General features: G+C 34.9%; 2 protein-coding genes across 2 annotated transcripts; one reads left to right on the plus strand and one right to left on the minus strand.

Annotated features, from left to right (window-relative positions):
- Nucleotides 1-951: 951 nt before the first annotated feature.
- Nucleotides 952-13939, minus strand: LOC132067912 (transmembrane emp24 domain-containing protein p24delta9-like). Its single transcript, XM_059461317.1, has 4 exons — nt 13552-13939; nt 11506-11715; nt 1429-1505; nt 952-1232 (listed from the first exon to the last, which is right to left on the minus strand). The coding sequence occupies exons 1-4, from the start codon at nt 13759-13761 to the stop codon at nt 1088-1090; spliced, it is 642 nt and encodes a 213-aa protein (XP_059317300.1). The 5' UTR covers nt 13762-13939; the 3' UTR covers nt 952-1087.
- Nucleotides 13940-17942: 4003 nt separating this feature from the next.
- LOC132067913 (rhamnogalacturonan I rhamnosyltransferase 1) lies at nt 17943-24118 on the plus strand. Its single transcript, XM_059461318.1, has 8 exons — nt 17943-19118; nt 21369-21436; nt 21588-21676; nt 21751-21913; nt 22276-22565; nt 22801-23005; nt 23127-23284; nt 23370-24118. The coding sequence occupies exons 1-8, from the start codon at nt 18854-18856 to the stop codon at nt 23641-23643; spliced, it is 1512 nt and encodes a 503-aa protein (XP_059317301.1). The 5' UTR covers nt 17943-18853; the 3' UTR covers nt 23644-24118.
- Nucleotides 24119-24163: the final 45 nt, after the last annotated feature.

Raw genomic sequence — 24163 nt, forward strand, 5'->3', positions numbered from 1 at the left:
AGTCCAAAGTTTAGTTAAAAATGTCTTGTGATAGGAAAAAGAAAATCACTGATTTATCTACCTATACGTTCTTCTTCTGGAGAGAGCTATTAAACTGCTTGCAGTCAAGTTACTGTATTTCTTCTGTTTCAAAGCATGTTTTATTCCCAGTCCAACTACTAGATTTGTCAGCTAGAGGAAATATATTTACTTTTTCTGTCGATGTGTTTGAGGAGGATGGAAGAGCCAATACTCACTCCCCGTCCCATTTTATGTAAAGGTTTTTATTGGGCATAAAGTTTAAAAGGAAAAGAAAAAACTGACACTTGTGATTCCATGCAGAGATATTTTTGTGGTGATAAAGTTATGACAGGTGAAATGAATAGTTCAACTAGCGTTTTTCGTTTGGACATGATTTGAAACTATGATTTAAAATCATGTTTAGACATGTAATTTAAATATCTTAAGTTTTATTTTCCCTTATAAACATAAAAACTCACAAATTGTGAAAACTATCAAAACTATCCCAATTTTTATATAATCTTACAAAATGAGCAAGTCATATTTCATAATAAAATCAATACACTACTAGAAGACCTTTCTAAAAAATACAACATCAATTGATTAAACTTTAATTCAATAAAAACGAAAATTTAACATGAATAATAATGTAACTACTTTTTAATATAATCATCCCACATGGTAGATATAAATAAAGATTGATGAAAGTTAATGAGGTTGGTAAATGATTGATGAGAGTAATTGTTAAAAATATTTACCAACTTAGGTCTTTTTTTATAAAATATAAACTTATGAGTCAAATTTTATATTTACCAATGATTTCATCTCATGGTTTCAAACCGCATGTCCAAACGCCTACTAATAAATCTAAATTTTGAGACAAACTAAATAAGAAAGTGTGTCATATAAAAATTACAGACGGGGTAATAATAAATAAAAAAGAAAACCGAATTTTGCAGGGGTAACTTCATTGATAATCCAAATTCTATCTATCACAATTAACTCAAAACATTGCTATCCCTCATTGACTGTAATCTATGGAAAATTCTACACATACATATTGCATTATTAAGCTATCAGAACAACATTAGATAAGCTTTTTCTTTTCGAAAAAGGTCTTCAAATGCCACACCTGCAACCCTGCCACGGATAAACATAATAAGATTGACAAGCCGGTCATCCAAGCCATTTTGGAGTTGGTAGATCTGTTCAGTTCCTGCATTTCAGCTTCCCTGCATCGTGTGGAAAATTATCAAGCTAATGTTCATGATGATTATTAACTATGTAGCTCGGACTCTTCAAAAAATGTTATCCCGCCCGTGTTGGATCCTCAAAAAATTATACTACTTTTGGAGGATTTGACATGCACCTGGTTACATTTTTTTAAGAGTCCGAACGACAGAGATTTTCAACAAATGGTAAACTCACCTTTCACGTAGAAAAAACATCTCATCATGGATGGCTTGAACATTTTCAAGCATCTTCTTTAGTTCAAATTCCATTACCTATTAAGACACAGATGAAAGAGGTTTGGCTTTAGTCTCAACTCAAAACTCCACAAGGGGCACTCATCAAATTCATGGTCAATTTCATCCCTTCAGAAGCCCACAAAGTTGATATAACAAAAAAAAGTTCTTGAAACGCAGACAGAGGCTTCTGGCAACAATCTTTTTTCTTCTATTCAATGTACGGGAAGGGCAATACAAAACTACAAATCACTATTACTGCATATAAATGCAAGATACATACCAATACGAAATGTGCATCCTAAAGATTCTTAAGTAAGCTATATTGAGAGCACGAGAAGCAAGCAATCAAACAGATATGAAGCGTCATAACAAAAATGCAACGGGACAAGTCATTTCAAAGCCCAGGCACGATGACGCAATTATCAAGGACATGCTCTACCATTGAACTAAGAGCCCGTCATGCGAGCCTCCACTTGGGGTTGGGTTTTGGGGGTGTTGGGGGGGGGGGGGGGGATGGGGACCTAAAAAGGGGATCCTATCAACTTGTTCTGACCTAGGATAATAAGCTCATGATCTTGGTCTTACTTCACCATCAGAAAGGAAAGAATACTTCCATTTCCAAGTTTAACTCAGACGTAGCTCCCTTTCGTATTTTTGGGAGTGTGAAGCAGTGTCACCTTCTATTTCAAGAAGCTCCCAATCAAGAACTATAAAAAATTATAATCATCAACAAAATCCTAATATGAAAGCACATTTCCCCGATTTTATCACTTATTTGATGACTAATGGTACCTATTTTTTAGTTTGATTACATCGAATGTCAATCTTGATAGGCCTCAAGTTTTCCTCGTTTCAGTAAAAGAGTGATATTATCCTATCAAACACTGTTTACCAGATCTAAAGAAAACTATTGAAATGGATATTCCCTGGCATTTGAAAAGGTTCTAATGCCGGAGTGAAAATTATTAGAAAAGGTATCAGTTGGATGATCGGCTGACCATTTAAAAGAAAAAGGGGGAACACCAAACTGACTGCATTCAGCTCCTACTTGTATTAGGTTACTTAAACACATTATTGACAAGTATTATTTTCTCCCAAGGAATACAACATATCTCGGAAAGATCCACAGAATTGTATGCTAGAGTTAAACATTTGACCTACATTCCGATGCCTGTCTAGTACCTACACTCCTCATCCAACTTCATAAGAGGAATGTAACAGACAAATACAAACTTCCAAAGTGAATAATAACATTATAAGACTCCACTTAGGATTTTCAGGGGGAAGTAATGTGACGTTCACATGGAAAAGAAACAGAGTACAGAAAAAACAAAACTAGTAGAGGATATTTCCGAAAATCTATTTGCAAAGTAGAAAGTTTGAATTGAGCATTGTGAACATATCAACCTTAGAAAGTGGAACATATCAGAAGACTGATCCGTATGAATTCAGTTGCTACAACACCTCATCTTGTAGATGTATTGGACTTTAGCAGTCCAACATTCACTCTCATATAACATTGTTAATCTTATAATTGTTTTATAGAACTTATCTTTCACTTTGGTAAGATTCCTTATCACATAAAACACCAAATTTATCCATTTTAAACCCTCCGATTTTCATTCTCCGTGTCTATCATCCCATTCTCCTAGAACGAGCCTAGATATCTTGATTATCTATATTTAGACACCATAATCCCGTCTAATCTCTCCTCAACTTCACTTTTCTTATGCAAAATAAAGTTGATGGAAAGGTCAAGTCAGACCACGTGCGTGGACAGTTGGACAAAAACAGCTTTAATTCAAATTCAAAAATTTCTGGGCCCATGCCTAGCAGATTCAGTGATAGGGTTTCTTTTCCTTCTTTTCATCTCAAGCCCAATGAAGCCAGCTGCTCTACTTCTTTTAATGAAAAAGTGTTGGGCCAACCTGAAAACTATTCTTATTATAACAGAAGCCCAAAAAGAAAAGCCCACAATAAATCAAAGCCTAATTTTTTAAAGACTCATCAGTGGAGTCCAACAGGGAAAACTCTAGAAAGGAGAGTGCTAGAAGATACGCTCTTCTCTCCAGAACAGTCCCAGCACAACAACAACACAATCATCTCTCTCCCACATGCAGAATTTTTGGAGACTATTTCAGAGGCAGATGACGAAGCAGATGAAGCAAAAGTGTTCATCAACAATCTCAGGTTTCTCTCTCAAAGATTGGATTGGCCAGAGGCGACCTCTTCTGCCTTGGTTTGTTCTGATACAGATTCTCACAACGAATCACTCCATCCCTATTGGCGCCAAAATGATCAACTGGAGACAATAATCCAAGAACCAAAATTAGTGGACACTTCAAAATGGTCAAAGCTAGTTATGGGGAAGGTATGCAAGGCCTTTGGGATCCATGCAAATGGGTTCAAACATGAAATTTTTATTTAATCATGAGAATGGATGAAAATAGACAAGCTCAAGCACAAAGAAAGAGTTCAAATGACACGCCTATCAAGAAGAAACAGGGGAAGAAGAAAGGGGAGATTGAAGTCCAAAATCTAATATGTGGGATCAATTATGAAGGGAGCAACATGAAAAACAGGGGCAGGAACCACCAAAACTATTCCAGATGAAAGTGAAGATTTTAAGCTGGAACATCAGAGGTCTTAACGAGATGGATAAAAGAAGTACCATCTCATCACTAGTAAAAAAATGGAAAGCAGACATTGTGTGTATCCAAGAAACCAAAATGGAAGGTTTGAGCACTAACTTGATACACCAAATCTGGGGGAATAGATGGGCTGATTGGCAAGAGCTGAAAGCCAGTGGCACCAGGGGAGGTATCATAATTATGTGGGACAAAAGATTGTGGAAATGCATTGATTCCCATGAAGGATGCTTTTCTATTACTTGCTTCTTAGAGAGCCTCACAGAGGATTTCAGATGGGGATTTACAGGAGTCTACGGTCCTCACACAAACATTGAGAGGGAGGAATCATGGCATGAATTGGGCGGAGTCAGAGGTCTATGGGCTGAAAATTGGGTTGTTGGAGGAGACTTCAATGTGTGTAGTTATGTGACCGAAAGATTGAATTGCTCCAGAAGATCCAAGGCTATGAGGTGTTTCTCAGAGACAATTGAAGATCTTCAGCTTATAGATTTACCACTTCAAGGGGCTCAGTTCACTTGGTCTAGAGGGGATACTTTGCTACAAGCCTCCAGAATCGACAGATTCTTAGTCTCTTCAGAATGGAATGAAAGCTTCAAAGTCATCAAACAAATAGTGTTACCAAGAGTTATCTCTGACCACAATCCCTTACTGCTAGAGAATGGGGAATGGGATTCACCACCTTCTTACTTCAAATTTCAAAATATGTGGTTTCAACATGAAGGTTTCATTGACTTGATGAGAGGATGGTGGCAGAATTATACAGTCAGTGGCAGTCCAGACTTTGTGCTTACCCAGAAAATGAGGAACTTGAAGAAAGATCTTTCCAATTGGAACAAGGAAGTGTATGGCAGGTTTGAATCTAAAAGAAGCAAGGCCCTAGAGGAACTGACTCTCCTAGAACAGGCAACAGAGACCAGGCTCCCAACTCAAGCAGAAAAGCAGAAGTTCACAAATTTGAAACTTGAGTTGGAACAATTAGCCAAAGTTGAAAAAATTTCTTGGAGGCAGAAATCAAGATGTTTATGGTTGAAAGAAGGGGACAGGAATACCAAATATTTTCAGTCTTTGGCCAATTCACATAGGAGATACAACTCAATTGATAAGCTCATAATTGACAATGTTATTTCAGAAGACAAAGACCTGATCAAGGGGAAATTCTGAACTATTATCAAAATCTCTTCACAGAAACTGAAGATTGGAGGCCAACCTCCAACTTTGAGGGAGTGGCCAGTTTATCAGTGGAAGACAGTGAGGGGCTAGAAGTGGCTTTTGGGGAAGAAGAAGTTCATGCAATCATCCAATCTTGTGCACCTGATAAAGCCCCTGGACCAGATGGTTTTACAATGGTTTCTTCCAAAAGTCATGGGAGTTCATAAAACAAGACATCATGGGGGCAATGAATCACTTTCACCAACATTGCTATATGGTGAGATCCTGTAATGCCACTTTCATTTCCCTGATCCCTAAAAAGTCAGGGGCAATGGAAATGAGAGACTTTAGACCGATAAGTCTCATTGGAAGTGTTTATAAGATAGTCGCCAAACTCTTAGCTGAAAGGTTGAAGAAAGTAATTGGTAAACTGGTCTCTAGTCATCAAAATGCATTCATCAAAGGAAGACAGATAACGGATGCATCCTTAATTGCTAATGAGGTTCTAGATTGGAGAATGAATCAGGAGCCCCTGGAATCATGTGTAAGCTTGACTTTGAAAAGGCTTTTGACAAGTTAAATTGGTCTTACCTAATCTCTATCATGAAGAGAATGGGTTTTGGGGCCAAATGGCTTAAATGGATCAAGTATTGTATCACCACAGTTAAATACTCTATCTTGATAAATAGAGGACCAGTTGGGTTTTTCTCTCCACAAAAAGGAATTAGACAAGGGGACCCTCTCTCCCCTTTTTTGTTCATCTTGGCTATGGAAGGACTAAGCAAGATGCTGGAAAAGGCAAGACAGTTGCAATGGATTCAGGGATTTAGTGTGGGCTCAAACTCAGGAAACATTTTGACAATATCCCACTTACTCTATGCTGATGACACGTTAGTTTTGTGATGCAGACAAGTCCCAAGTTCTATACCTGAATCTTACTCTGAAGCTTTTTGAAGCTTTATCAGGATTACACATCAATATGTTGAAGAGTATTATCTATCCTGTCAATGATGCTAACAACACAGAGGAGCTGGCAGAAATCCTGGGATGCAACATTGGATCACTTCCTAGCACTTATTTGGGCCTCCCCCTGGGTGCCAAGTTCAAGTGTTGTGATATTTGGAATGGGGTGGTGGAGAAATTTGAGAAGAGACTGTCCACTTGGCAACTCCAATACCTATCTTTGGGTGGAAGACTCACTTTGATCAGCAGTGTTCTAGACAGTATTCCAACATATTTTATGTCCCTTTTTCCCATCCCAAAGAAGGTGCTAGAAAGGCTGGATAAGATCAGGAGAAACTTCTTATGGGAAGGAAACAGCAGCACTCATAAGGTCCATCTGATAAAATGGGACAAAGTTTTGCTCCCAAAATGCAATGGGGGTCTTGGGGTCAAAGATCTGGCAATCCATGACAAATCTCTACTTATGAAATGGTTATGGAGATTTGGTTCTGAAAATGGTAGCCTCTGGAAAGATGTGGTCATAGCAAAACATGGAAAGAAAGACAACTGGAGCTCTAACACTGTGAATCTACCCTATGGAGTTGGTCCTTGGAAATTTATCAGTAAGCTAGGCTCTGAATTTTCTCATGGAATACACTTCAAACCCGGGGCTGGTGAGTATATCAAGTTTTGGAAGGATAGATGGCTCAACAATTCTACTCTCATGGTGGATTATCCCAATATCTTTAACATAGCTATGGATAAGGACTCCACAATTGCTCAAAACAGGACTAACAACCATTGGGATGTGCATTTCAGAAGGCTTGTGCAAGACTGGGAACTTGGGAGTTTGATGGAAATGTTGGCAAAGGTGGAAGCTCACAATATTGATGAAAGTGAAGCAGACAGGCTCAGGTGGGGAAGCAAAGGCATTTTCACAGTGAAAGAATGCTATAGACAACTCTGCTCACAAAGTCAAGTACCTGATAGATGGCCATGGAAGCTAGTATGGAAGACCAATCTGCCTATGAGGATCAAATGCTTCAGTTGGATTACACTAAACAATGCTTGTCTTACTTTAGACAATCTAAATAGGAGAGGATTAGAGTTGGACAACACCAGATCCTTTTTTTGCAACACAACTCCAGAGACAGTCGACCACCTTTTTCTTCAATGCCCAGTAGCATATGACCTCTGGAACATGTTCTTGTGTTTTTTCAGTTTAAGTTGGGTGATGCCGCAAAGATTAAGGGAAGCTCAAATTTCTTGGAGTCTTCAGTTAGTTGATAAGACCATCAGAAAGATCTGGAATATGATTCCTGCTGTAATTTTTTGGTGTATTTGGATCGAGAGGAATAGAAGATGTTTTGATGGTTCCTCAACTACCACTCCCATTCATGCACTTAAAGCGAAATGTCTAGTAAACCTTTATTGCTGGACAATGTTGTCCCCAGTGACTAGTACCGATCAGTTTTTGGATTTTATTAGCACCCTAGTTTTAGAGGGAGCCAATGTATAGGGGCTTATAATTCTCTTTTGCTTTTGTCTACCTGTAATTAGCCCCTGTAATTATGCATCTGCTTGATGCCTTTTCTCAATGAAACAACTTACTTCATCAAAAAAAAAATTAAACTTGCAGTAAATATCTTTAGTCTTACTTCTACTTATCCTACTACAACTGTTACTCTCTAGAGTGCTTCTCCATATTTCACGCTTGTGGTTGCGACCGTTGTTGCTTTGGTCAATTAGCACGATTTCGTCATCAAATAGCATATAGCATGGACCTCATCCATTGTGTTGAAGCAATGAGAATCTAAGATAAACCACATTTTTCTATCAGGACTCATCCTCAGAAGGTGAAAATGTAAGTACACACCAAATTGCAAAACAAGTTGAGAATGTCAGGTGTTATAAAAACTCTTTGACTATTGTTCAAAACAAAGAAAAGTAGTCTTAATTAAGAACAACAGAATGCAGAAAATTTTAATTGCAAAACTTAAGATTATGACCCTTGTTTCAAAGAACAAAATCAATAACACTAGGAAGCATGCGTTAACATTAATCTCTCTCTTTTTTTTAATGACATGGGAACCCGCAGCCGCTACCCTTCGGGTGCACACAGGGTAAACCCGGCTCCTGTGCAATAGCTCGCAAACCACACAGGAGAGATAACCCGCACTAGACAAGTCCCGTGCGACGAGCTCGACCCAGAAGGAAAATCCCCTGCTGTTGTAGGCAGGGGGTTTCGAACCTAAGAGAGATTATGAAAGCCCCATGCTCAACCAACTGGGCCACCCTTGCGGGTATAGGCTGTCAGGTTGACCATAGGTTAATCTCTCTTGAAGATTGACCATAGGCTGTCAGGTATTAAAATTCTTTTCTTCTTTCAATAAGAAGTAAGGCATTAGAATTCTAGTGACATGGTTTTATTTCACTACCTCTTTAGGACAGAACGACGGCAACTAAAATAATTACAACTAAGAGTCCAATGGGCTTGTAGACTTTTTATTCTAAGAGTATCAAGAATCTGGAATAATATCTAGCTAATCCACGTCACAAACTTTTGTAGGGATAAAATGGTTATTAGCCTATTCTAACTTCCATTCTTTATCTGTATTTCCTTCTATTCCAGAGGAGGATCATACAAAAAATGAAACCAATAAGTAAGGGCTAATACTCAAAATACCCCCAACGTTTGACCAAAATCCCAACTACACACCTAACCTTTGCGTTGGTCCTATTACCCCCCTGGACAATTTTTTTCAGTATTAAAATGCCCCTTTTTTGCTGATGTGGACAAGAGCGTGACTACACCGCTCAGTGGCGCGTTATAGCCTTTAAAAAAAGCATCTGATGTGTTTTAAAATGCCAACTGGACTACCACATAGATGCCACATAGATAAATTTAAATTCCCTCCATTTTTAGGCTACTTCATCTTCTTCTTCACCCTATTTAATACCCATCTCCATTTTTTTTGTCAAAATAATACCCATTATAAATTTAGAGCTAGGATAGTGATTATTCTTATAATCACTGTTTTCCCAAATCAAATTCAAAAAAAAAAAAAAAATCTGGAAAAAAAAAATTTAAAATCTGGAAGAAAATTCCTACATTGCGAAGTGACTGAACATCTGTGGAGAATTTTCTTTAATCTTAAAGGCATATCCTGGATCATGCCTGGAAAGATTACAGAAGCTTTACAGAGTTGGGAGGAAGCAGGGTCTACGGCAAAGAACAGAAGTAGATGGAGAATTGTCCCTGCTTGCATCTGGTGGACAATCTGGAAGGAGAGGAATTCAAGATGTTTTAAAAATATAGAGAATAGCATGCAGAAGATCAAACTGAATTGTCTTTTGCTATTAAGTTTTTGGTGTAAACAGATATTTTCAGATGATACTGCTACCATAATTGATGTGCTAGATTCAATATGAGGTAGATCAGTTTAGCTTCTGAAGTACAATTGTAAATATGGTTTCAGTACAACCCATGTACTGTGTTTCCCGCTTATATATATATATATATATACAATAGTTACCAGTTTCAAAAAAAAAAGTTGAAAATCTAATCTTGTTAAAGAAAATCTGATTGGAAGTTGCTTGTTTGGAGTTGCTACTTGTTGCTTGATTGGAGTTGTTTAAGCACTAATTCTTTGAGTTGATTTGGGGAGAAAATTAAACTTCATTGCTAGGAATTTTGGAGAAAGCTATGAAGAACACCAAGTGGGTTTCTTTAAATTCTTGATTGTTTGATCAAATTAATGGATGAACTTTGTTCTACTTGGTGTTAGGAAGCTTGCTTTCACATTTGGGTTTTTTTGGATTAGATTTGAGGAAGTTGGTGTGATTTTTTTTTTCTCAACTCCTAATGAAGAAGAAGACGATGATGATGAAGATGAAGGAGAATTGGGTATGGGTTTTCGGATCCTCATACTAAAAATGGAGTATGGAAAATTGAGAGATTTTTTTTTTTTTTTTTGAAGAAGAAGAAGAAGAGTAGATGGATGGAGGAAGGGGGGAAATTAATAAAAAATGGGGGAAATTAAAGATGTGGCACGTGGGCCAGGCGCGTGTGGACAAGCACCTGTTAATAATTGGGGGTTGTCATATTGGACTGCCACATCAGCAAAAAAGGGGCATTTTAATATTGAAAAAAATTGTCCAGGGGGGTAATAGGACCAACGCAAAGGTTAGGTGTGTAGTTGGGATTTTGGTCAAACGTTGAGGGGTATTTTGAGTATTATCTCAATAAGTAATGCCTTATAACATCAATAGCTATAGCAGATTCTCCAGCAGAAGTAATAAACAGTAGCTCCTAAAGTTCAAGCTAATATGCACAGACCAACACGAGTCTCATTACATGTGCAAACAAATGCACAATATGTTAATACCTTGATTAAAAATGTGGAATGATAAATTCATTATCACCTTTTGGCAATTACCTACGTTTTATAAGACCTTTATTTACTGAAAGTTCATATCCTCAATTTACCTCCCATTAAAAGGAGTTCCATCTAGTAGAGACTCCAATATTAAGGGCCACAACGAGCCTAAGTATGCATTGGAGGCAAGATGACGGAGGCAATTACCACCATGCAAGCACAGTCCAATTTTATGAAGATGATTAGTAAGTTACTTTTTTATTTCTTACTTATTGAAAAAACAATTTGTAATTCGATAAGCAGTTAAGCACGAATAATATTCTAAAGAAAGGAAACTGAAAGTATATCACTTCATAAGACGCTCCCAAATTCTGGTGTATAACAACTACTCTTAATTCTAAATTAGTTGGAATCAGCTATATAATACTCCCTTATATCGAAAAATTGGAAGCCTTCAAACTAAATAACATCCATAATTTTCACTGTTTTCTTCTCATGGAAAGGTTAAAATTAGGAAATGTGACAACAGCCAATGGTTGGCTTGAACTAATCACTAATCATGTAGTCTATACAGACTTCTAGAGTGCAAATTTATCATGCATAATGGATGCTTAGGAGCTATATTGCTCCACTCTAGGCAAATGCATATCCAACACAAGCAGAGGGGGTTCCAGAATTGAAGTTTGTGGGATTCTACAACGATCTAAAGTTAATATACAATAATAGCTGGGTTCACAATAAAATATTTATATATATTTAGTTAATTTCTTAATATAAATATAGGGTCTGTACAAAAGTTATTAGGTTCCCGTGAACCCAAACGATATGTGCTAGATCTGCCACTGAACACAAGTATATCTGGAATTGAGATACATTAGCATTTAGCAGGTAGACAGAAGAAGAAAGTGGGCTTACCTCAACAGAGCCTTTCTTGGCAACATTCGTCCAATCTTTAGCAGCTACACCAGTCTTCCAGTCAAAATCAAGAGTAACAGTAACAGGGGGCTTGTGATCAGCAGCAAAGAAGCAAGTCATGTAATCCCCAGTTTCCGCTGTCTCAAAAGCAAAATGCCCTTCAACAACATTGTCCGATTGGTGATAGGTATTTCCGTATGTAGATGTCACCTAAATTACACAAATCAGGTATTAGTTCATCCAAACCAGAAGAATCATATTCATTTGAACAAAATAATCAATCAAACAAACTTTTACCAATATATTTTAACTCAAGCTTTAACCGGTATTGGAATGAAATGGGCCAATCGAAGGGAACATACGGAGATTCATATGGTCGAACTTAGGAGTGGAAAACAGGTGGGTAGGATAGGATATGGGCGGGTCGAAAATGTGTTCAACAAAAAAGAATAAAATATCCAACCCGCCCATATTTGACCCAGATAAAAAATGGGTTAACTGACGGATAATATGGATATCCAAGAAGTGAGAACACAAGTTAAAAGGCAAAATAAGCTTAGACTCCCAAAAAGCAAGAACTCATGAAAAATAACTAGGAGACAAATGGGTATTGATAATACGGATATCCATATTATCCATCTGGATATCCATTTTTAGTGTATAATATGAATATTCCATCTTTGAAAAGTCAGTTATCCAACCCATGTCTAACAGGTCGAATTGGATGGTTACTTGTTTTTTTTGTTCACCATTTTGCCAGCCCTAGTCTTTCCCTAGCTAACTAGCTCGGAATTGAAACTCAGTTGATTGATAGGTATACTCAAAATTGAAGCTTGACAACTCCAGCATAAAATTCACAGTTCAAACCAAAACATCCAACATGCACAAACCACCCTCAATTACCCAAAGATCAACAAACCAAAACAAAAAACTCAAACTTTAACATAAACAGATCAAATAAAGAAACTCAATTTGCTTAAACTGCAAAATCAATTAAAAAAAATAGCAAGAAAAACAAAATTACCCTGACAGTGATTTTGATTGGTAAACCCAAAATTGAAGCTTTACAACTCCAGCATAAAATTCACAGTTCAAACCAAAACATCTAACATGCACAAACCATTCCTGATTACCCAGAGATCAACCAAAAAAAAACTCAAACTTAAACATAAACAGTAAAACAGGTCAAATAAAGAAACCCCATTTGCTTAAACAGAAAAATCAATAAAATAACAAAAAAGGTAAATTACCCTGACAGTGATTTTGTGAGTATCAGGCAAAGAATAATCTTTATTGGGATTAACAATATGGTACTTTCCTACAGTCATAGCATGGCTTTTGATATCAAAATTGAAGCTTTACAACTCAAAATTCACAGTTCAAACCAAAACATCCAACATGCACAAACCACCCTTAATTACCAGAGATCAACAAAAAAAAAAAAAAAAAAAAAGAAGACTCAAACTTTAACATAAACAGATCAAATAAAGAAACCCCATTTGCTTAAACAGCAAAAAAATTATGAAAATAACAAGAAAAATAAATTACCCTGACAGTTATTTTGATTGATAAACCCAAAATTGAAGCTTTACAACTCCAGTATAAAATTCACAGTTCAAACAAAAACATCCAATCTACACAAACCATTCTTGATTACCCAGAGATCAACAAAAAGACTTAAACTTTAACATAAACAATTCAAATAAAGAAACCCCATTTACTTAAACAGAATAACAATAAAAAAAAAAGTAAATTACCCTGACAGCGATTTTGTGAGTATCAGGCAAAGGATAACCTTTATTGGGATTAACAATATGGCACTTGCCTACAGTCATAGTTTGGCTTTTGATATCAAAATTGAAGCTTTACAACTACAGAATAAAATTCACAGTTCAAACCAAAACACCCAACATGCACAAGCCATTCTTGATTACCCAGAAATCAACAACAAAAAAGACTCAAACTTTAACATAAACAGATCAAATAAAGAAACCCCATTTACTTAAACAGCAAAATTAATAAAAATAACAAGAAAAAATTAATTACCCTGACAGTAATTTTGTGTGTATCAGGCAAAGGATAACCTTCACTGGGATTAACAATATGGTACTTTCCTACAGTCATAGCATGACTTTTGATATCTTCAGCTATACATTTAGTCTGACCAGATTGCAAATCAAATCTAAGGGATTTCACTTGTGTTGCAATAAACCCCAAGATTAGAATCAATAATAGGATATTGCTTCTCTTAATCATTGTGCTAACTGTTAGATTTAGGAGAAATTGAAAAAAAAAAAATACAAAAGAATAGAGGAAATTTGAAATAAATAATTGATAGATTTTCAGGGATGGAATGTTGGTCGAGATAGATTCAGATTGAGAGAGAAGAAGGAATATTGTAGTCAAAATAATTTTAAAGGGTTTTTATTTCTAATCTACACGATATTTTCTCCTTTTTATTTTTCTTTTATATTCTGAGAATAAACTAATTTAATTTTAAGCTTTAGTAGGAAAAGATCCAAATTTAGCTCTCAACTATATAAATAATTGTATGGAAATTTAATCGGGCTCTAATGCAGGTATCGAATATCGGTGGGGAAACAACAAAAAAAAAACTATATAAATAATTGACTCATTTTATTTCATGTGTTTTAATTTAATTAGATACGAAATTTAAGAATATAATAACTACTTTTGAATAGTATCATCTTAAACTAAAGGTTTATATTTTTAAAAACTACTCAAACCATGTCGTCTTAAATATATTAAGGAGTGTCATCAAGGTAAAATGATATTAAAACTAAAATTTATTAAATAGAAGAGACATTGTCTTTTAAACAAGTTAAAGAGGAAAATAGTAAGTCACATAGTAAACTAAAACATGTCGATACTATGGTATAAAAATGTGAATTCTGATTGTCCTTTCGGAGAACACCTATTTAAATTTTGGCATGTCAATAAATCTTTAGCAATTTTAGACGTCTGTCATAATTCTTCTTCTTTCTCCTTTTTATTTTTATTTTTATTTTTTATGTATTGTAGAACATTAAAAATTCATTTCTTATTTGTGATTGGGATTGAGTGGGTAATGTTCAATTAAGCTTATATTGTCTATTTTAAATGATTTGAATTGGTTGTTGTTGCATTTGTTGAGTATAAAAAAACTCGTTGAAGAAAATAAGGTAGGTCTATTGATTTTTGAAGGTTTACGTTTAATCTAATTATTCGAAATTATTGATAGTGGTATTAGAAGGTTGCATATCGAATCTGAAGTAATTTAGAGTTGGCTTGGATCAATTTTGAAGCAAAAATGTGTTTGTGATATTTTCGCACAACAAGTTACGGCGACTCGCGGGTATTTTGTAGAATTCTAGCGATTTGTCAGGATTCATAGTCAAGATAATTTTTTGCCCTTAATTTTAAATTCGTTAGAATTTGTGATCAAAATTCTGGCAATTATTGTGACAAGACAAGTTTATTGTATGAGGTGAAATTCGAAATTGACAGGTAAATTAGTTAGATGATGACACGTGGCAATAAGGACGGGTTAGACACGAGTTAGCAGAGAAGATATCCGATCTAGTTCTTGTGCCCGTTGGCAAGCACCTCGAGCCATCCGGGACCGAAGTCATGGCTCTGGAGGAAGATTTGGTCAGGCAAGATAAGGTTTGAGGTTCAGCCGTTACAAAACATTTTGAGATCTTCTCCAAACGGTACTCAGTCATGATCATGGGCAATTAATAGATATTATGAAGACAAGATTAGTGGATCATGTTCCCAATAACATAGCTATAAATAGGACTTAACATTCTTCTTTATGGGTGTTCGAATTCTAATCGACATATAGAGCATTACACTCATACTTAACAATTTTACCAGTTCTTGTTCATTGCTTGGTTATTCAGCTCCATTACATAGCTCAATTCAGGAGTCTTCTCCAATGGCTTTGTCAAATCATAACGTCGAAACCCAGGCTACTTTTATTAGTTATTTAACTGATTAACTCCAATTACATTATTTTCTGGTCATATTGCTATAATCTATTTTTTGCTTATTTAATTTGGTCGTCTCAATCCGCGTGTGCAAATTTAATTGTATGTTTTACGGATAAACATTTATCCTTTAATTTAAAATTTTGGCGAATTGTTAGAATATGCTATATAAACCTGGCCGTAAAATTATTCTTATAAATGTTTTCTTAGCAAAGAATAACTTTGATCTATCAAAATTATTCAAAAATATATTTAAGAATCTATTTAGACCTAATAATCATCTTTTGCCATTTTCTCGAAGAATGACCATCCTCTCATATCTCCAAGTGCACCTAGTTATGATTATGATAGATAGATATGATTGTCTGTCCATTTGTAGTGGCCTATTCATGAATTTGCTAAAAAACAATCTTCACTTCAAAGAAACGTTTCTTCTTCTTCTTCTTCTCCTCCTCTCTTTCCCCTCTAATTTTGACCCCCTTGTACTACTTCACACCATGCAGAAAACACATTAAATTCTTCCACACTATAACAAGGTAAAATTTCCTTGGAAAAATCAATTATGAACAAAACAAAATAACTCCTCATTGTAATAGAACTTCATTAAATTTTATCTCTCTTATCCGTCGTATTTATATGAAAGACTTTGTTCACGTCTACATTGAATATTTAACTGAATTTATACAGTACATGCACTCAAACACATACATTTGTTGTAGTAGACAAAATCTCTTAACCCAGTCCCGAGGAGTCATACACAAAAACAAACGTTTAGTTTTTTTTTTTTTTTTTTCATTTCATTTTAATTAACTTATTATTTCTGCCATAAATCTATTTTTAATCAATTTCTTTTCGGGAAATTTAAATTGCTAAATTCTTGATGTAGTTTATATTTTTTCAGAGTTGTGTTTTAAATGGTAATTTTAATGTGGAAGTGAAAGGGATAGATAAAAAAGAAAATTACCTGTAGTTTTGTACAAAATGATGTAGAGTGAATTAAAAATGTTAAAACTCCAAGTCCATTCCTTTTTAATGGATTTGAAACTCGTAGAAAGTGTTATATTAACGGATTATAAAGTTTAAGCTCATTTTAAATAAGATGTGTTTGTGTAAGCAAAATTTTCAATGTGGCAGACTTCTCTATTTTTTGTTTGACATTAAGCATTTTAAATTTTCGGAATTTATCCTTGATTATTTAATTTATGAGATAAATAGTAATCTATAGACCAAATAACAACGAAAAGGGATGGATCAGTCATTTCCTTCTAAATTCTCCCCATCAATACCAAAGAAATCTTCAAAAAATCTGATGATTAAGGTAAGTACAGTAGTAATCCATAATTCATCAATACTTTTCCATTCTATGCTATGGTCAATGGTGAATAAAAACACCAACAGTTCGGTACTTTTATTACATAGTTTACATATTCAATTCCTATAAGGAAATTATACATCAAATGTACATGCTTTGTTTAGACCTTTTTCTATGACAATTATTATCTGATTACAATTTGCAAGATTATTAACCTCTCACGTGTCATTCTAAAATCTTTGACATTCCATATTCCACACCACGCACTATCTGACGTGATTTGCTTCGTAGGGAATCTTTTTTAAAAATTATTTTAAATTAAGAGGAAAGAGAATTCAGAATTGACACTTGATTAGTTTAATCACAAGTTCAAGCTGCTTTATGCCACTTGACTTTGATTCATACACTAAAACAATTTACTGCTGTTAGTAATATTATTTGGAGTAATGAAGTTTTGATTTAGTGATTACGTCCAAGTTGTGGAGCTGTTTAGGTTAAATCTCTGTGCAAGAATGTATATGTATTCAGACTTATTTGTTTTTATGTGTCTTAGTATGAGTGAAAATTTCATGATATTTTTTGAAAAAAAAGTTGAAAGTTTGTGAGTGAAAAAAAAAAAATTAACTTGAAAAACTGACGTGTTTTTCAATTTTGAGACTCATCATCAAAAGAATTTTCAAAAAATCAGTTCGATGCATAACCAAAACTATTTCGATTTAAAAAATAAATTATATGAAGACTGAAGCTTCGTCTAAAGGAATATGTAACATACCAAAAGTTCCTTTTAATTCTACAATATTAAATTTTTAATATGTCTTTCCATTCTTATAAATAATGTATAAATAAAAATATTAAAATTAAAAACTTACTAAATATAAAATGATTTCTTTTGATTATGGAGTGATTCTTTTGAAATTAAGAGCACAAAAATGGAAAGCAATACACCTAAATTAACATGAAAATATCCTTATAATTTTCCATTACTATATTTTGAGAGTGTTAATTATACCATTTTTTTAATAGATTACGTAAAAAGTACATTTTTGAGTAAAAAATTCAAAACTAAATATTTAAAATATTTTTACTTTCATTATAATCTGAGATCTCTTCCATCTCTGTCATTTTCTTTCTTTAGATCCTGCAACTCTTCACAAGACACACAGAAAAGAAGTGAACAAATACTGTTACAAGTTTTTATCTTTTTACAGAAAAAAAAGTTTTCAGAAAGATCACAAAAAAAGAAAAAAAAAATCATTTAAAGCAAATTGACTCTTGTCAAACTACACCTTTCTTCTGCTACATTCTTGACACCCAAAAAAAAAAAAAAAAAAAAAAAAAATTCATCACCGCTTTATATTATTTTACTTCTTCATAGATTTCCCATTTTCCCATTTCTTGATTTTGTTCCAAAGCTTATATTTTTTTCCATATTGGGTTTTGAAAAGTTCAATTTTTTCATTTTGGGTCTTGATTTTTTAGTTAATCTGGTGTAATAATTTCCCATTTCTTGATTTTGCTCCAAAGTTTATATTTTTTTTCCATTTTGGGTCTTAAAAAGTTCAATTTTTTCATTTTGGGTCTTGATTTTTTTTAGTTAATCTGGTGTAATAATTTCCCATTTTCCACATTTCTTTATTTTTTTCCAAAGTTCAGATTTTTTTCCTTATTGGGTCTTGAAAAGTTCAAATTTTTCTCAATATTTTAGTCAATCTAGGGTGATAATTTCCCATTTTCCATATTTCTTGTTTTTGCTCCAAAGTTGAGATTTTTTTTCCATATTGGGTCTTGAAAATTTCAAATTTTTCTTAATATTTTAGTCAATCTAGGGTGATAATTTCCCATTTTCCACATTTCTTGATTTTGCTCCAAAGTTCAGATTTTGTTCTATATTGAGGCTTGAAAAGTTCAAATTTTTCTTAATCTTTTAGTCAATCTGGGGTAATAATTTCCTATTTTCCAATGTGGTTTAAGTTTTGATGCAATTGGTTATTATTATCTTAACATGCATGTAATTATGAGGAACTTGTGGCTATGAGGAAGAGAAATGGAGGTTAGATCAGAGAGTGAGGTACAAGTTAGAAGCGAGAAAGTACTACCATCATTACAAGGGCAAGTGATACAAAGGACTAGATTAAAAGTTTGGTTTATAAGAGTTTGTTCCAGTATTTTGATATGGACATGTTTGGTTCAACTTATTGCTGTTTGGGAGTTATATCAACCACATTTGTTTTCGGGTTTTAGTGAATATACTAAGTTGTCTGTTCATGTTGAAGAGACTTTGCCTTCTCCTTTGCCTATTCTTCCAGCTAGTGAGTTCTCTTTGTGCTTGAATCTTTATTAGTTTACATGATTTTTTTCAAGTTTTTATTTAGTGTATTAATGTTATTGAAGTATAGTGATCCATCTGTTGTATATTAAGTGGGTGGTAGTTCTTTAAATCTGTATTAGTTACATGATTCTTTTTCAAGTCTTTAATTAGTGTATTAATGTTATTGAAGTATAGTGATCTGTCTACTGTATATTAAGTTTGTTGTAATTCTTTAGATAATAACATAACATAAATGGAAGTGAAGGATCCATATGGGAGATGCCTATAGTTGGGATTAAGACATAAATATTGTTGTTATACTAAGGTCTGGTATTAGAGATTCTTATACAACGTGAGATTTAGAGGAACTTTAGTTTTCGAGAATAGCTAATTTGGCGAAAATGTCAAAGTTTAGCGTTTGAATGAAGTCACCAATACTAGAGAGGATATATATAGTTGTCGCCAACTAGTTTGAGATTTATGCGAGTTGATTGATTGACATAGATTAACCTGAAAAAAGAAAAAGAGGAAGCAGGAGAAAAGCCTGAGTGTGGTTTTCCTAGTTTTTGAGATCTGACGATTTGGAAATACAGCCTTAATAGATTTGTAATCTAGAGAGAACTACCAATAAGATGATATAGTCAGTTTGTCTTCCTATTTTTAGTTTTGTCATTTTGGTGTCCAAATGCCAGCTTAAAGGGTTGTGGTTAGAATTAGGTAGATTTTTTTTTTTTAAATAATCGTGGTGTCCAGGCCAGCTTGCGTGCACCTCGACTATTTCCATGGGATACCTGCTACCTCTAACCAGCAACAGGTACTAGGTAACTCTGTCCACTAAAGCGCAGACAAATGGGAAGAAATCACCTAGTGTTTTTGTCTCCGTTGGGATTTAACGGATTTGAACCTGATATCTCACGGTTCTCCTCCCACTTCATTGGTCACTAGGACACACTCATAGGTGTAGGTAGGGTTTAAATTTGTTTTCAAATGTCTTCTTTCGTTCCAAATTGGTATTCATTTAATGGTGTAGTTCCTTTTGCTAATTGATTTACTACGGATAGATGCAATTATATGTCCCCGTTCCAGACTTCCAGTCCCGTAATCTTGTGACTTGCTGCTTTAAGCATTCCTGAAAAATGAAATCATAATACTATACATTCTGAAAAAGCTAATGAAGTCACCATATCTAAATTAGGGAACCTAAACTCATATTCCTTGACAGACTAAGCATAGATTCAGTGAGTGATTCTATTAGCTTTTCAGAGGATATGTATTCTTTCCATTTAAAAAAATATTCTGAAAAGCTAATGAAGTCGCTCATTGGATCTATGCTTAGTCTGTCGAGGGATAATCAATTGGATCAGTAGGAAGCACTTCCCTACAGATGAAAACAAAAAGACGTTGCGTTTCCTTGAAGGGAAGGTGAGAAAGGTACTGGATGAGAGACTTTCTTCTCTAGTCCTCTCTGTAGCATCCTTATTACAGCTTACTTTTATACGCTAAGACAGAATTCTCTCCATTCAAAAGAGTGAAAAGTCTCGTATTCTTCCCATTTTCCCAGGCTTAATCGTCTAGCATGAATTGTGTCGTAATACAAACATAAGTTTTGCTGAAGTTTTTAAACAAAATAATGCTGCTAGACGAAATGTCTCAATTAAGGAACTAATAAAAAAAAAAAAGACGTAAATAAAAAATGTCTCAAACATAAGGAGATAGATGTAAACACACTTTTAAGGATGAAAGTACATTTGGTTTTGCAATATGAGACATTGTATTTCAATTTATATATCTGCAAGTGCAATCGTACACTTTGTTACCTCACTCACCAAAAAAGTGCAATTGTACACTTTCGCCAGCCTTTTGGTGTAGGTTGGATTTCCTAAATGATGTAGATAAATTCTTAGACTTCATCATTTCCTTACATTTTAACATGAAAATTGATCATTATACAGATTTTTTTTCCCACCATCATTATACAGATCTCAGCACCATATTAGTGCTGTTTTGCGTCAATTAAAGATTTACTTGATTATATTGTTTTTGCGTAAGGTAAGATGAGATTTATTTGATGATCTAAAAAACTTAATTATATCTGCCATTGTACTAGCTGAACATTTAGTGACCAAAAATACTATCACCCAGTCTCATAAGTGTAACATATTTATAGGAACTGTATCTTTCTATGAGTTCCAAATTCTGCTTTTTCTAACATTCATAACAGCTTTGACCTTTGACACATGATATTATGCAGGAAATTATACAAATAATGGGTTTCTTCAAGTGTCCTGCAATGGTGGCTTGAATCAGATGCGTGCAGCCGTTAGTATTTCTTCTTCCGCTTTTTCTTTACACATGATTATCCAATTCATATGGCAAGGAAGTCGGGAACTCTAGAAACTGTATTAGTAGACTCCAGAATTTCAACTCAAACTCCTAATCTGTAGCTAATTCTGCCATTTTTGGAATGTAGATCTGTGACATGGTGACTGTTGCACGGCTATTAAATCTAACTTTGGTTGTCCCAGAGCTTGATAAAACATCTTTTTGGGCAGATCCTAGGTATTTCTGGTGTTATGTAGAAGTGGTTCTTTGACCTATCGTCTTTTATAACAAGCTGTAACATTTCTTGGCAGCAACTTTGATGATATTTTTGATGTGAGACACTTCATTGCTTCACTAAGAGATGAAGTTCGGATAATAAAGAGACTGCCAAAGAGGTTCAGCAGGAGATATGGATACCAACCACTAGAAATGCCTCCTGTTAGCTGGTCAAATGAAAAGTACTACTTGCAACAGGTTTATCTACTTGTTTCTGCAATACATTTTTGTCATATTATAAACACGTGATTGATCTACACTGTTGATTCTTCTTCATGATTGTATTTCCATTTGTCGTCACTTAGAAGACTATTGCTTAAATCTTAAAGCCTTGACACACTACATCTCAACTTGCAAAATACTGCCGTTTTTGCTGTATGTAATTTCATGTACTGCGTTTGATATTGGAGTTAATCCGTATGTAACGATTCTAGTGCCTTGATAATTGAATATTTCTCCTCTGTTGCAATTTATGCCTCATCAATAGTTATTTATCCTGCTCCTTCTCAATTCTTTTTTTTGTTTATTCTGCTCTAACGTATTAGGACTACTGAATGCAGGTTCTGCCTCTCTTCAGCAATCATCAAGTAATACATTTCAACAGGACAGATACTAGACTAGCAAACAATGGGATTCCTCTTGAGCTTCAGAAACTCAGATGTCGGGTGAATTTTCAGGCACTGAAATTCACTCCAGATATTGAGGCTTTAGGAGAAAAATTGGTAAAAATGCTTCAGGAGAGAGGGCCATTTGTAGCATTGCATCTAAGATATGAGATGGATATGTTGGCATTCTCTGGTTGCACCCATGGCTGCACTGCAGAGGAAGCTGAGGAGCTCAAACGGTTAAGGTGATCATCTAAGAACGACTGTTGTATTTTACTAATAAAAACTGAGCTGCTGTGACATTTGCTCATACATTGTATTTACTTTCTCAAGATTTTGAAGTTTCACATTGTTGGATGATTTGATGATTTCACTTGGTTGTCCCACTCCCATCAATACAATTTTCTCTATTTAACCCTTTCGTCTTGACCAACAAGCCTGTTGTCGTAAATTCCTTTCTGGTTCCCTTTGTTTCTTTAGGTATGCATTCCCTTGGTGGAGGGAGAAAGAGATTGTATCTGAGGAGAGGAGATCTCAAGGATTGTGTCCCCTCACTCCAGAAGAGGCAGCTTTGATTCTGCAAGCATTGGGTTTTGAAAAAGACATACAAATATATATTGCATCTGGTGACATTTATGGAGGTGAAAAGAGGCTTGCTGCTTTGAGAGCTGCCTTCCCAAAGATTGTAAGTGATTAGTGATCCTGTTTTCTACTGCCAGCTTTTTTATTGCTAAGGACTTCATTGTGACTATTTATCTGGACACTGTGAGCTAATTATCCTTCTTATCTATTATGTTTAATATCAGGTGAAAAAGGACATGCTGCTAGAACCTGGGGAATTGCGGCATTTCCAGAATCATTCATCTCAGATGGCAGCCCTGGATTTCATAGTGTCAACTGCTAGTAGTGTATTTGTTCCTACTTATGACGGGAACATGGCTAAAGTTGTTGAAGGTCATCGTAGGTACATATTACCTACCGTGCTGAAAATGATTCTGTAACACCAAAAAACAACCATTATAAAGGCTTTTCTTGATTATCTTTTGCAGGTATCTTGGGTTTAAGAAAACCATTCGATTGGATCGAAGAAGACTGGTAGAGCTATTAGATTTGCATCAGAACGGGACACTTCCATGGGATGAGTTTACAGCTGCAGTCCGGCAGTCACATGAGGGAAGAATGGGACAGCCGGTTCGTCGCAGAGTTATTGCTGACAAACCAAAAGAAGAAGATTATTTTTATGCAAATCCACAGGAGTGTCTGTGTGAGAGTAAAACATGTGATGACTTGTTTGGCCCTGATAATTCAACAGCAGTCAAATAAGATATGCAATTCAGAGCATGTGTTGCGTGGATGTTTACTCCATACTAAGCAAAGGGAACGGTGTAAAGTTGTTGGCATGCACACTCGAGATTGGTTAGCGAAAGGCCAAAAATGTGGCCTTCGGTCATCGGGGCATTTTGGAGAGTGTTTTTCATAGATGGGTAGTTTATAGCTGGAAGAAGCAAGAGAAAAAAAAAAAAAAATGAAGAAACAAAGTCTGTCATACTTGTCAAAAAGAAAAGCAGTGTCATGTTAATGTGTTCATTTATTTTGTTCATACGTATTTGCTCTCTTCAACAAGGTGGACTGGGCAGAATGTACTTGATACCACAATTATTTACAGGAAGATAACTCTTTTCACAGTCAAATGCTCTAATTTGTGGAGCGGAGAGATGTAACAGTTCGGATATTTATGTAAACGTCATGCCCAAAAAAGGGTACTTGAAGCAAATCCAAATTGTGTGCTGAGAAATCAGATGAGTTTGATGACCATATATTCATCAGTTCTAATGCATCTTCT

The sequence above is a fragment of the Lycium ferocissimum genome, chromosome 8 (genome assembly GCF_029784015.1).
Source record: "Lycium ferocissimum isolate CSIRO_LF1 chromosome 8, AGI_CSIRO_Lferr_CH_V1, whole genome shotgun sequence".
NCBI lineage: Eukaryota > Viridiplantae > Streptophyta > Magnoliopsida > Solanales > Solanaceae > Lycium > Lycium ferocissimum.